The sequence below is a fragment of the Parus major genome, chromosome 1 (genome assembly GCF_001522545.3).
Source record: "Parus major isolate Abel chromosome 1, Parus_major1.1, whole genome shotgun sequence".
NCBI classification, from domain to species: domain Eukaryota; kingdom Metazoa; phylum Chordata; class Aves; order Passeriformes; family Paridae; genus Parus; species Parus major.
Window position 1 is genome coordinate 26,853,282 of NC_031768.1, and position 12,364 is coordinate 26,865,645.

Sequence of the window (12,364 nt, forward strand, 5' to 3'; positions counted from 1 at the left end):
GCATGATGTTTTCCTAACTGGAGAAACAGAGACTTTCAGTTCAAGTATGAAGCAGATCATCTACAGTTAGATTGGTGGAAAGGAAAGCAGTGTCCTGTCACCTTTGAATGCTAGCTAGGAAGATAGAACAGCTCTCTTCTCCGTTTCCTTCTTTGATTTTTTTTTAAGCTCTGTGCTTCTTTCATTCTCTTTCACAAAGGGTTGCATTCCATGGGAAAGTAAAACTAGCTGATATAGGCAGCCAAAATCAAGGGGGATTATGACTATTCTAGGATTAATCCAGCAGTGTCTTTTAAACAATCTGAATTGAAGCAGGAATCTTTAATCATTCCCATGGGAGGATTTGTTTTGGTAATTTTTAATGCAGAGCTGCAAAACAGAACCACGTGAACAATTAACATGTATTAATCAACACTGACCCTGAAATATTTTTTTGGAGATGAATAGTAAAGTTTCTGCACTATCAAAACACAGCAGGTACACTTTTTCTAAAAGAAGAAACAAGCAGCATCGAAGAAGTTGCTGTGGGTTGCATTAGAAAATCTAACCCAAGTCTTGCTTGACACAAGCTGACATTGAAGATGTTGCACCTGAGAAGGATAGTAAAACTGTGCATCTAGATAACTGGATGAAAATAAAGCATGGATGTATATTTAGGACTTATGTCTAATATAGTTCTGTTCAGTTTTATCTCCACAGTAAACAGAGTCATGTGTTTGCTGCTGAAGTGTACCAATAGTTTAAATTATTTGAAATTATTTGGCTGAAGACATACAATCTCCTTCTGCAGGTGGTCAATGATTCACAGTAAAAATATGTTAAATCTCATACCAAATTTTGTTGGTATTAGTAAAAAATCTCCATATACAAACACATTTAAAGCTTTTCTATACGTAACAATTGACGGACCTAAAGATATGGAAGTTAAAGGCACTCTAGATGAGGGTACCCTCCAGTCATCCACCCAGATGAACATGCACATCTCTATTGACATACAGTCAAAATAAACACCAAACCATGGTAGAATCTATGTCTTTAGAGGGATGTATGCAACCCATTAACCTTTTTCCCAAATTTTCTTCATAAATAGAGGTCAAATAATTTTCACTGATACCAATAGCTACTCCCTGTACTTTTACACAAGTACAATTATGAACATTTTGCAAATCATGATTGAATCCATAAGTTGATCTCTCAGCTATGGTGGCTTCAGAAGGCATAAAAACCAGAAACTCCCCACTTTTCTATTCTCCTGCCAGCTATATTTTGTCAAAATAGTAAAGATTTCTGCCTTTGAATATATGGAAGGATAATACCAATAACATAAGAAAAGCCATTTTTTATGTAGCCACACATCAAGTGTTTATTTCTCTCCTTTTTTTGTTCTAGGACTGCAGTCCAACCTGTGGTACTTTTTATCTGTTGTTCATAGCAGCTGAATTGCAGCTGGAAGAAAAGTTACCTAAGGAAGTGAGAGCAAAGGTGACTTTCCCAATGTGATATGAGTCCCTTATTTTACGGTGCCTCTATCCTTGCAGTTGCTATGCAACTCCCTTTTCAAATCAGGCTTCAGCCACTGTCAGCATTTTGCTTTTCAATAGTTTTGAGATTTCAAGGGGGAAGCAAACAGGTCATCTGTGCGACCTTTTGTACAGCACTGCTCATAAAATGTCACCAAGCTACTGAGTTAAGCATGTTTTCCATTTACTGATACCTCTTGTGGCACTGAATGAGGATTAGATTGACAAACTTTGCTGACTTGTGTGGTTTCATAGAGCAACCCAAGAGACTGGAAATATCTGAGAGAGCAGGCAACACCTTTTCCTCATACTAGTGAGACAATAAATCAAGTTAATCATAAACAAAACCCAAACAAGTAGCAGAAAGCTCCTCAAGCTCGTATTTAGCCTTGCTGTGATGAAAAGCAGTGCCTCTGGAAGATCATTTTTAGTCAGGCAGTCATTTTACTGAGACTTCCTTTGTTTGTGGGCAGGAATCTATCTACCTGAAGCCTTTTAAAAGAAAAATTTAATAATAGTAGTAGCAATAATAATAATAATAATAATAATAATTTAAGCCTTTAAAAATAAAAAATTACACTAATGTAGTAAATACATGCTTCCAGTTTCAGTGATTCCTGCATTTTTGGGGAAAACTGTGTGGGCCAGGACAATGTAACTCCTACATTTAACAGGAAACTTTTTGTTTGTTTTCAAGTTGATGCAAGATATTGCTGCACTTTATGACTGCATTCACTTTACATATGTGAATTAAATAGGTAGCCTGAAATGAGCTTTGCATTTGATAGCTGCTCATATTGCTACAGCTTTTAAACTTACTTTTAACTCTCCACAAGCCAAAGAGAAAATACCCCCAGCAAACATTTTTTTGTATTAAACTACACTAAACTAGACTAAATGAGACTAAGACAGTATTTTCCTTTAGCTGCTTTAATCTACATCCTGTTCCCTCTAATATTCGGAGTCCAAACTGAGTTAAACAGGAAGTTTTTGTGACCTTCTTTGCGTGCCAAGCTCAATGATGGCACTTTAAATCCAAAAGTGGATTTGTAACAATTGCCTATAATTAAATGGGTTATGAATTGCTTTAGTTAATTTTGCACAAGCTCAAAGCATAGCTGTAGTTACAGCACTAATGCTAAAGCAGAACTGGTTTTCTTTTTCCAGTATCTACCAGGCTCTGTTGCAACTAAGAGCCCTCAATGTTATAAATATATAAAATATATATTTTTATTTATAAATATAGATTTATATATAAATAATTATTTCAATTTATAAATATTAAATATATAATAATATATTTATATGTTATATAAAATATATATTTTATATAAACATATAGAAATATTTAAATACTTATATATTTGATTAAGAGTAAGGCAAAGGAGAAGGCAATGACATGAGGCATCTGATGAACACTTTTACAACAATGAAGAGGGAAGATGGCATTTGCAGCTATGACTCTCCACCTAGTTCATACCAACTTTCAGAATTTTCCAAATGTTAAGAGAATACTATGATGTCCAGTTCAGAAGGCAAATGTGAGATGCCATAAGGACTACTGTGCCCACAGCTAGACTGTAGATGAATGCCTCTATGTAGCCCTTCAGCAAGTTTTATCAAAGGAAGTAATGGGTGTTTGGTGTTTTTGGAAATGTTGCTTTCAGCATTTCTTATGTCCAATTTAAAATGAGAGAAAATGAAATTTATTCTATTTTGTGCACTTTTGTTCCTCTCAATATACTTGGCCACCTTTAAATTTGTAAATTCATTTTTCTTCATAATAAATTTGTATATTGTTATTTATTGATTAATGTTCATACAACCTGTTGCACTCTTTTAACACCTTTTTTTCCTTTTGGCTCCTAGTTTCTGTTAGAGTTTGATTTGAAAATGCCAGCAATATCAACTGCAGCTTTACAAAGATCAAAACCCACAGTGTGTCTTAAATATTTTTATTAATGCTGAAAGTTAGTGTGGTAGTGGTGACAGAAGTGTCCAGTGGAATTATTTTCTTCAGGGAGACTTAAACTTTGACATAATTTGGGCACTCTCCCAGTAATGAAAAATCAGTGCTGTGTGAAAGAGAGATCTTGGAATCTTAGGAACAGTGGCATTTTGTGAAGGAAAGGAAAATATGTAACATGGATGAGGCTGAAGATCATTAATTTCAATTGCAAGTAATCACAATTCCATGCGAAAAACAAGAGAGGTATCAGACATTTTCTTCTTATAATCTTCATCAAATTTCTCATTCTGTGCCACAGTGAAATGATTCTTCCAGTCTGCAACAGTCCCTAAGAAATGGCAAAGCAAAAAAAAAAAAAATCGTTTACTAGTATTTCCTGAAGCTCATTAGCTTATCAGATACTTGTACTTCAATGCTTATTTCAAAACAGAATGACAACCAGAGTTGATGTCAATAACAAACCTCAGTACCTTTTCTCATGAATGGGGAAATGGAGTGATCCATTATCCCTTCAAAGTCTTTAGTGTAGTTTGCCATGGGGTTTTCCTTCATTACCTCAAATGAGGTATTATGGACTATTTTGTTTAGAACCTCCTGACTCAGATCCTTCTCTAGAAACTTTGCAATCTTCTGAATTTCTTGCTTTGGATTCTGCAGAGACAATTACACAGGATAAGATACAGAGCTGGGAAAAGCAAAGAAATCAAACATCGTGTGAGAGCTGCAATTCTCAGAGAAGATCAGGTTATTGTATGGTTTACTGATACTGGCATTACAATATAAAACTGTTGCTTGTAGTTAGTATCTACTAGGCTTACAGATTTCAGAGCTCTATAAACATACGTTCAGCCTTTTACCTCCTTCATATCTTCATAGAAGAGATAGAGAATACGGTGCTTGTCTTTTGCCTTCCACCATCCTTTTACATGGTCATACCAGGAACCCCAGAGGACTGAAAAAGAAGTAATATCAACAGCAGCTATAAATGTCCCAACTGTCTTTTAACACGTGTGGCACTCACGTTTCCCTCTTAACCAGTACCTGTGAATTTCCAAGCTGGTTTTGAATCAATATGACTGTGATAATAAGCGCTGCTGTGCTCTGTGCTTATTACAGCATTTTTGCTATTAATCCCTCAGTTTTATGGATGCTCAGAACAGGATTCATGTGTAACTTTAGAGGGCAACAAATGCAGATACATTATAGTCAATGGAAAGATACATTTCCAGTATTCATTTGGTCAGCTGAACAAGGCTTCTCTTAATTGGCCCTGTTTTGAGCAGGGCAAGGGTTGGGACTGTATGGACAATAAAAATCCATTCCAGCTTGTGTTATTCTATGATTCTACCTGATTTTAATATTTGCCATGCTATCAGAAGTGCCTGCTTCTCTCAAGCAAGTGTCAAAATGGTTAGCTAAGACAAAAGGAGATAAGTTCTTTGTCTGCACTGGGACAGATGGCTCCCAAGCTGAGCTGGTCAAACACAAGACATGAGGTCTCCTTTGGACATGTGACTCTTGTGCTGGTACAGACAGTGGTATTTCTAGGCCTACAAGGTGGCAAAAATATTAATCACTTAAGGAAGCTTTAATGACCCAATCTGTAAAATGCCACCCACTTGACCAGGTTTTGTTTCTTGGATATCCTGTGATATCAGCACCTCTTTTAGAAAGAGAGAAGTCAGCTTCTGGGGTTGCCTGCCCTTAGATACCTGTTTTTGTTCAGTTGCCTGATTTTTAGATACATTAATTTAGGTACAAAACTCCCTTATCTCAAATTCACACTGCACATTTCTAGCAAAATTAACTCTCCACTTATTTTTTAAATTTCAAATTTTATCGGTTAAAGTAAAACCAATTAAGCCATTTCTCCTTTTCAAATGTCTTCCCTTTAATCTCAGAGAGAAGAGATGAAGCCTGAAATTTGTTAAATATATTTCTGAATTATAACAGAATAAAGAATAGTGTTTTGATTTTTTCTCAAAATGAGAGCTTAAAGAAAGATTTATTCCTTTAGGTAATAATAAAAACCTATGAATGAAGAAAAATTATGATTTAAACACCTTCAGCAAATATCCTTCCACAGTGTCTACACTGGATTTCAAACCATAACTGAAATTAATAAATCTATGCCATGCATTCTTAAAATCATCAAAATCTCTTATACAACTGATTGCAGTTAACCACCTTGTCCAGTCACAAATTTTTCCACAAACTCCTCCCAGGTTCCTGGATCAGGCAATTCTTTATTCATTCTGTGGAAATGGTAGTATGACACGAGGTTGTCTTTTGCATTTCTTGCCACGTAGATTATCTTTATTGATATGAAAAGAAGGAGAAATAAATTAACTTGCACATACAAATATAGATATTGAAGGATCTCCTGGAGTTTTCTCTTGGAGCCTTCTGGAGCTGTTTAAGAGGTTTTTCTTTGAAGCTACCATTTTCTAAAATCCAGGTCAGGTAACTTAGTCATGACTTTAGATTCCCACAGACTTTGCACATTAAAGGGAAAATATTTTTAGAGACCTTTTGATTTCTCAGAGATTCTGGGAAACATATTCTGCCCTGGTTTATGTCACTTTCTTTGTGAAGTACAGTAGGCCTCTTCAGCCTTACCTTACAGTTTTGTTCCCAGAAGGATGGAGGCAGCAGCTGCACGGGCAGATGTGTTTTGATTGTTCGTGGTGATGGCATGGCTTCAGCTAGCTCCACACCTGTGGGATGTTTAATTAGATGTGAGTTGTTCTCTAGATTGCACTAGCACTTCTTTCCTATGCTCACACATATGAGTGTGACTGTGACTTTTTAGCAGTTCACCTTGCATTGATCATTCATCTCTAAAGCACTTACTCAGCAGGGTAACATATACAACATTACATAAGCATCTTCAATGTGTCTAAAGAAAATTTTACCTGTGTATTTGAGTTTAAAAGGGGAAACACTGATTTATATCTTTTTGCTTTCTTGGGCCCATATCTAACTCCTCTCCAAGGGATGATGGTGAGTACTGATTTCTATTTATCCAACCAAAGTTTTTCCTTTACAATATTTAGTGGTGTCCTTCCACCTTACAGGTAAGAAATTTTAGTTTCTTTCTAGGATACAAGAATATAATGGCTGACTACACTTTGTGGATAGGATGTAAATACAAACTAGGAGTGGATTTTCAGTAGGTGTGGATATATGGGACAACTTGGGAATATCTGGTGATATTTGAAAATGGGTTGTCTCCTTCCCTCTGCCTATTAAACATCTATCATGACTTCCATAATTTTTTCCCTGTCATCATAGATCATCCTCGGTCATCTATAATTTTTTTCTCTCTGTGTCAACACAGTCTAGGCTAGAAGAGAAAAAGTAGCTTCTGCAGAGCTAGTCAAACTTTTTAGCTTCAAATGTGAGAGTCTGACTTAATGATTTTTTATAGAAATGGAGCCCTTGCTGGAGGAGACTTTTGTAAGAAACTGCAAGCCAGTGAAGCCTGCTGGTTGCCTGAATGTTCCATAACTTGTTTAGATGACTGGACCCTAGAACACCAGCAGTAACTTGAAACTGTAGCAAAACCACTGAAAACATTATGTACCTTTTGTAATACCTCTATGACACAGGTTTCTCTTCCATACAGCCTGTAATCACAGAATGGCATTCAACTGCCCCCATGTTGCCATTTTATACATATCTGCTGCAGGTTTAGATACTGTGGAGTATCAAACACAGCTTCAGATACCATTCCAAAACATGGTCTTCAGTAGCACCTGAAGCGATCACATCTGCCAGCCTTGCAGCACCTTGAGTAGCACTAGATGTTTATGTTAAAGCACCTGAACTGATCCCTAATAGCCAAAATGGTGCTTAGTTCAAGAACAAAGCAAGTGGGACCCTTTCCAGGAAACTTGTGGCATCAGCACTATTGTGGGAACGAAATTAGCTGGGATGGATAAAATCTTGGACTGGGCTCCTGACATAGAGGGAACAAACCTGAGGCCTTGGGAGGTGGGATGCAGGGGGGATGCTAATGAGATCATTCCATAATAGGTCATGTCCCTGGTCTGTGTTCTCGACTGGACCCCTCCCTCAGATACCCCTATACATTGTAAGTTCACCACGCCCCTTGGTGTTTGGAAGCAGCCCCTGGGACCATGCCATCCCTGTGAGCATTAAAATCTAACTTTGGGCACTCCGTCATACCTGTCCTGATTTGTTCTGCCGTGCTTGATCCAGCCGAACCGGGAGAGAAGTCTCAGAACCCCACTGCAAAACACTATGTACTAGTTTTGTTTCATTTTGTCTAAAATACAAATAATATTCACCTGAGTAACGTGCAGACGGAGGCTCTGGCGTAAACCATTCAAGGAAAGGGTGGCGTTTGTAAGTAGTGTCACGTTTACACTTCTCAGTATCTCCGTTTTGTTGAATCATGTCCACTATCTCCTGTGTCCATGTGGTACCTGAAAATGACAAGTGTTTAGATGTTTCCCCCCAGGATAGTCAAGAGTTTCTTCTACCAGGGAGCTGAAAGCCAGAAGGATGGACTCAGTGCTGATGGGGGAAAGAATAGCGTAGAAAATAATAGACAAAATGGAGAGTATAATCCAGACAAAAGGCCTTACTAAGCAACAAAGGTAATTCCCAAAGCTCAGTTCAGGAATTCCATTTTAGACAGACTTCCTCTTGCTTAAAGAAATAGCCCCCGCACCAGTACTGAAAAAAAACACTGGGATAAACTCACTATTGTTTAGAGATGATATTATTTGCAGAGGAATGAAACTCCCTCCTTTCATCCCTCACAAACATTCAGGTATTTCAATTTTGTTTTCATACTGAATTTGAGTAAGAAAATGCAATACCTGAACTTCAAGTGAGTTAAAATTTCATACAGTTCGAAAATATAAAAAACTGGCAGTGCTTGCAAAGTTTCCATTTGAAACACGTTAATGAAGGTATGTACAACGTTTCATCTGCCTGAGTGCCTGCAACATTTTGTGAGAGTTACAGTATAGTGTATCTCATGTGTCTCTTTTATAGCTGTCATCGCTGTGTCAAGCGCATCTCCTCTGAGGTACTGTGGCGGGTCAGCTAGAGAACAGGATAAGGGATAAATTGGAAAGAAATTTGGGCAGGAGATTCAGCTCTTCTTAAGATGCTTGTGTTGTGCATCTCACACAGATATGACATAATATCAGATAGAATCCTAACTTTATTTATTTTAAATTCAGTGTCTGGAAGGTTTTAATCCCAGCTGGATAAAATAATGTGGTTTTGCCTTCAGTGTACAGGTATTAAATCAAAAGCTTTCAGGTTTTACAAAACTGATGGCGTTTTTTTTGTTAAAAACATTACAAAAAAAAGCCCTAAAAATTGTAGCTTTGTAGGTTTGCTAATTCAAATAATAATTTTTTATAATGATCAAATTCTCCCATATCTCTTCATGAATTTCCAAAACTGCATGTTTTTCTTCATACAGAATTAATATTGATGCTTGTTGTTAATTGTTTTCTTGTGTAGTAATTATAAAGTGTTTGATGAAGAGGAGAAATCTTGTCTAGTCACTGAGTAAAATGCTAGATAGCTAATATTAATGGTGGTATCTTATTTTATTTTATTGGCCAAAATTATTAAATTAATTTGCTTATTTTAAAGAATTAATCAAGTTTCAGAAATCGCTACTGTTTACACAAAAAAAATCATTCCCCAAATACCTAATATGTTCCATAGTCATAGAGTCAGTTTCTGTTATTTCTTAGTCATTATCACTTCTTTCTAGGCATTGTTAAATCACTGCATATTGGTGGAAAACTTCTATTGCCACCATTAATATAAATGTACATAATCTCAATTAAAGGTAACAATTATATGTCATTAGATTTTGGTCATTTGCACTTCAGTAGTAACAGATGGTTGTTGCATCTGCCAAAGAAGTCAGGAGTTACTTGTCACAGCTGACACAGCTTCATGTCTTTAAAATATGTCTAGTTTGGAGTTAAAAAATTATCAGTCACTATAGAAAAAACATGGATCTCAACCCCAACAATAAGCACTATGCCAAACTTTTCTATTCTGTTTCCTATCCACACCTACCTGCTTTTGCATAGGTTGCAATGAGCACATCATCAGGCCTGGCTTTGAACTTCCACACTTGGTCCCAAACGCTGGCAATTGGTGGTGTGAGGGGAATACCTTTCAGGTCAAATAACTTCGATCGAGTCACTGTCTCTTCCAGACTCAAATCCTTCATTTTATCCATGGCCAGTGAGAACTGCATGAACAAAGGCTTAGAATTAACATGGTTGCTCAGAAAATAATCTGAATTTACTCATCTTGAGGTCTGTCTTACTGATCAAATTCCATGTCCTTTGATTTCTTTGGCCATGATTTGGCCTATCTGGATCCATATATAGACTCCTTAAAGCTGGATCTCATTTTCAGATATGCATGATGTATAGCTAGAGGTAGTTTTCTGTGTCTCTAAAAATCATTCTGTTTACTCAGATACAAAAATAGAAAAAAGTCATTATTCTCATATCAAATACATTAATGTAAAATTCTGATGGTCAGTATGAAGGCTTCTAAAGGCAAAAAAATGTAATCAGAGTCAAAAGAAGGAAGAGAATAACATGCAATGAAATCAGCATACAGACCCAACCCTTCCTCCATGAAGAAAATAAACAGAAACTAACTGCTAATACCCTTTGTGCCTTATACTCACAAAATATATTTGCAGACCTTCCCTGTGTTTTGTTCCTGGATCTTTTCACTCTTGGAATTCTTTGCTGTATCTTGAAATATATTGCACAAAAATAACCTGAACTAGATTGATCATTAACTAAAGGTTGTTAGACTTTAATTATGTAAATCAATCTGTTTTACAAAAACTAGTTATTGATTTTGGGATTTCTCCCAGGGAGACCTCTTAGGCATAACTTTCAGAGCTCCAGAGTCTGGTCAGAGGAAAGCTGTGCTTAAGGAGAAGAGTATAGAAATAATCTCAATAAAAAATATAATCTAGATAAAAAGACATTTCAATCCCAACAACAAACATTGCTAGAATATTTTCTTTAATTTTCTTGTTTACTCACAGCAATTTCATACAGATTCAGCTGAGCGGAGTGAGATGTTAGATTGGTGATTGGACAGTGACTCAAGAAATTAAAAAATTTAAAAATTTAAAAAAATGAAGGAAAAAGAAACTTGCCTGAGAATTTTTCCTGCTCAAATATCTTCAGTCCCTGGCTATATTGACAACTATGCAGGAACTTAAATCTTCAGGCACAAGCAGGTTGAAAACTTGTGTGGGTGGAGATTCCATTCTTCCTATCAGTGTGAAGAGAGTAAAGAAGGAAGTGCAGCAGCAGCCAACAGCCAGAGCAGTTTTTCTGGCATGGTTTATGAAATCCTTTCTAAACCTGTGAAAGAAAACCACTTGGAATTTTCAGCTAAAGTGTGATTCTTTACTGGCAACAACATAAAATGTCAATAGCTCCAGCAAGTTTATTTTGATTTGTCTCTCTCATTGTCAGCAGTCTTGGAATAATTAATTTTCTTTCTAATATCTAATCTAAATTGGAAAGATCTCATGTGTGCAGGTAAAGGAAAAAACATCCCCAAAATTTTATTCTCTACTTCCCATCAGCAGGTGATCCAGCCACCTCCCAGGAAGCAGGGCTTCAGCCCTCAGGTGCTTGCTGTATGTAAGCCTACTGCACTTACACTTACTAGCACTATAAGGTGGCTATGGGGAAAATTAACTCCATCCTATGGATGAGGCATCCCCAGTTTCTCTGGGCAGCCTGTTCTACTCTCTCACTACCCTCACAGTAAAGAACTTCTTCCTTACAGCTAATCTAAACCAACTCTCTTTCTGTTTGAAGCCCCCTTGCCCTGTCACTACATGCCCTTGTCAAAAGTCTTTCTCCATCTTTCTTGCAGATTCCCTTCAGGTGCTGCACGGTCTCAATTGGGTCACCCTGAAGTCTTCTCCAGGCAGAGCAATTCCAATACCCTCAGCCTTTCCTTATAGGAGAGGTGCTCCATCGCTCTGATTGTCTTGGTGGCCTCCTCTGGACTCACTCCATCAGGTTGATGTCCTTCCTGTGTTGGGGACCTCAGAGCTGGATGCAGCACTCCTGGTGGGGTCTCACCAGAGCAGAACAGAGGGGCAGAATCACCTCCATGAATGTACTTCCCAGCCCCCTCTGGATGCAGCCCAGGACAGATTTGGCTTTCTGGGCTGCAAGTGCACATTGCTGGCTCATGTCCAGACTCTCATCCATCAAGCATCCCCAAGTCCTTCCCCTCAGGGCTACTCTCCTTCTGTTCATCCCTACCCAGCTTGTGTTGATACTGGGGGATGCCCTGACCCAAGTGTGGCACCTTGTGCTTGGTCTTGTTAAATCTCATGAGACTCCCATGGGCCCACTTCTCAAGCCTGTCCAGATCCCACTGGATGGCATCCTGTCCTTCAGGTATGTCAACAGCACCACTCAGCTTTGTGTCATCTACAAAGCTGCTGATGGTACACTCAATCCTTTGTCATTAATGAAGATATTAAATAATGCTGGTCCCAGTTATGGACTCCTGAGGGACTTTACTTGTCATTGATGTCCATCAGGACTCTGAGACATTGACCAGTACCCTCTGCATGCTACTGTCCAAACACTTTCTTATCCAACAGTTCATCCATCTTATCCAACTCTCTCCAATTTAGAGAGAATGATTTTGAAGGGAATCGTGTTAACAGCTTTATATAAGTCCAGATAAATGACATCTGTAACCTTTCCCTTTTCCACTGATATGGTCACTCTGTCATAGAAGGCCACCATGTTGGTCAGGCAGGGCTTTCCCTTGGTGAAGCCATACCACGGCTGTCCCTAAT

At 37.7% G+C, this 12,364-nt stretch overlaps 1 protein-coding gene across 3 annotated transcripts; it reads right to left on the reverse strand.

The window, feature by feature from the left end:
• Window positions 1-3,459: 3,459 nt before the first annotated feature.
• Window positions 3,460-10,778, reverse strand: SULT1C4 (sulfotransferase family 1C member 4). 3 transcript variants are annotated; one of them, XM_015634643.2, is made up of 8 exons: window positions 10,685-10,778; window positions 9,571-9,748; window positions 7,803-7,940; window positions 6,109-6,206; window positions 5,677-5,803; window positions 4,347-4,441; window positions 3,960-4,140; window positions 3,460-3,817 (listed from the first exon to the last, which is right to left on the reverse strand). In XM_015634643.2, exons 2-8 carry the CDS (start codon window positions 9,734-9,736, stop codon window positions 3,705-3,707), a joined length of 918 nt encoding a protein of 305 aa, XP_015490129.1. In that variant the 5' UTR covers window positions 9,737-9,748; window positions 10,685-10,778; the 3' UTR covers window positions 3,460-3,704. The 3 variants fall into 3 exon arrangements, with proteins under 3 accessions (XP_015490129.1, XP_015489304.1, XP_015490980.1); XM_015633818.1 differs by lacking the exon at window positions 10,685-10,778 and adding an exon at window positions 10,199-10,306; XM_015635494.2 differs by lacking the exon at window positions 10,685-10,778 and adding an exon at window positions 10,216-10,262.
• Between the last annotated feature and the right edge of the window lie 1,586 nt (window positions 10,779-12,364).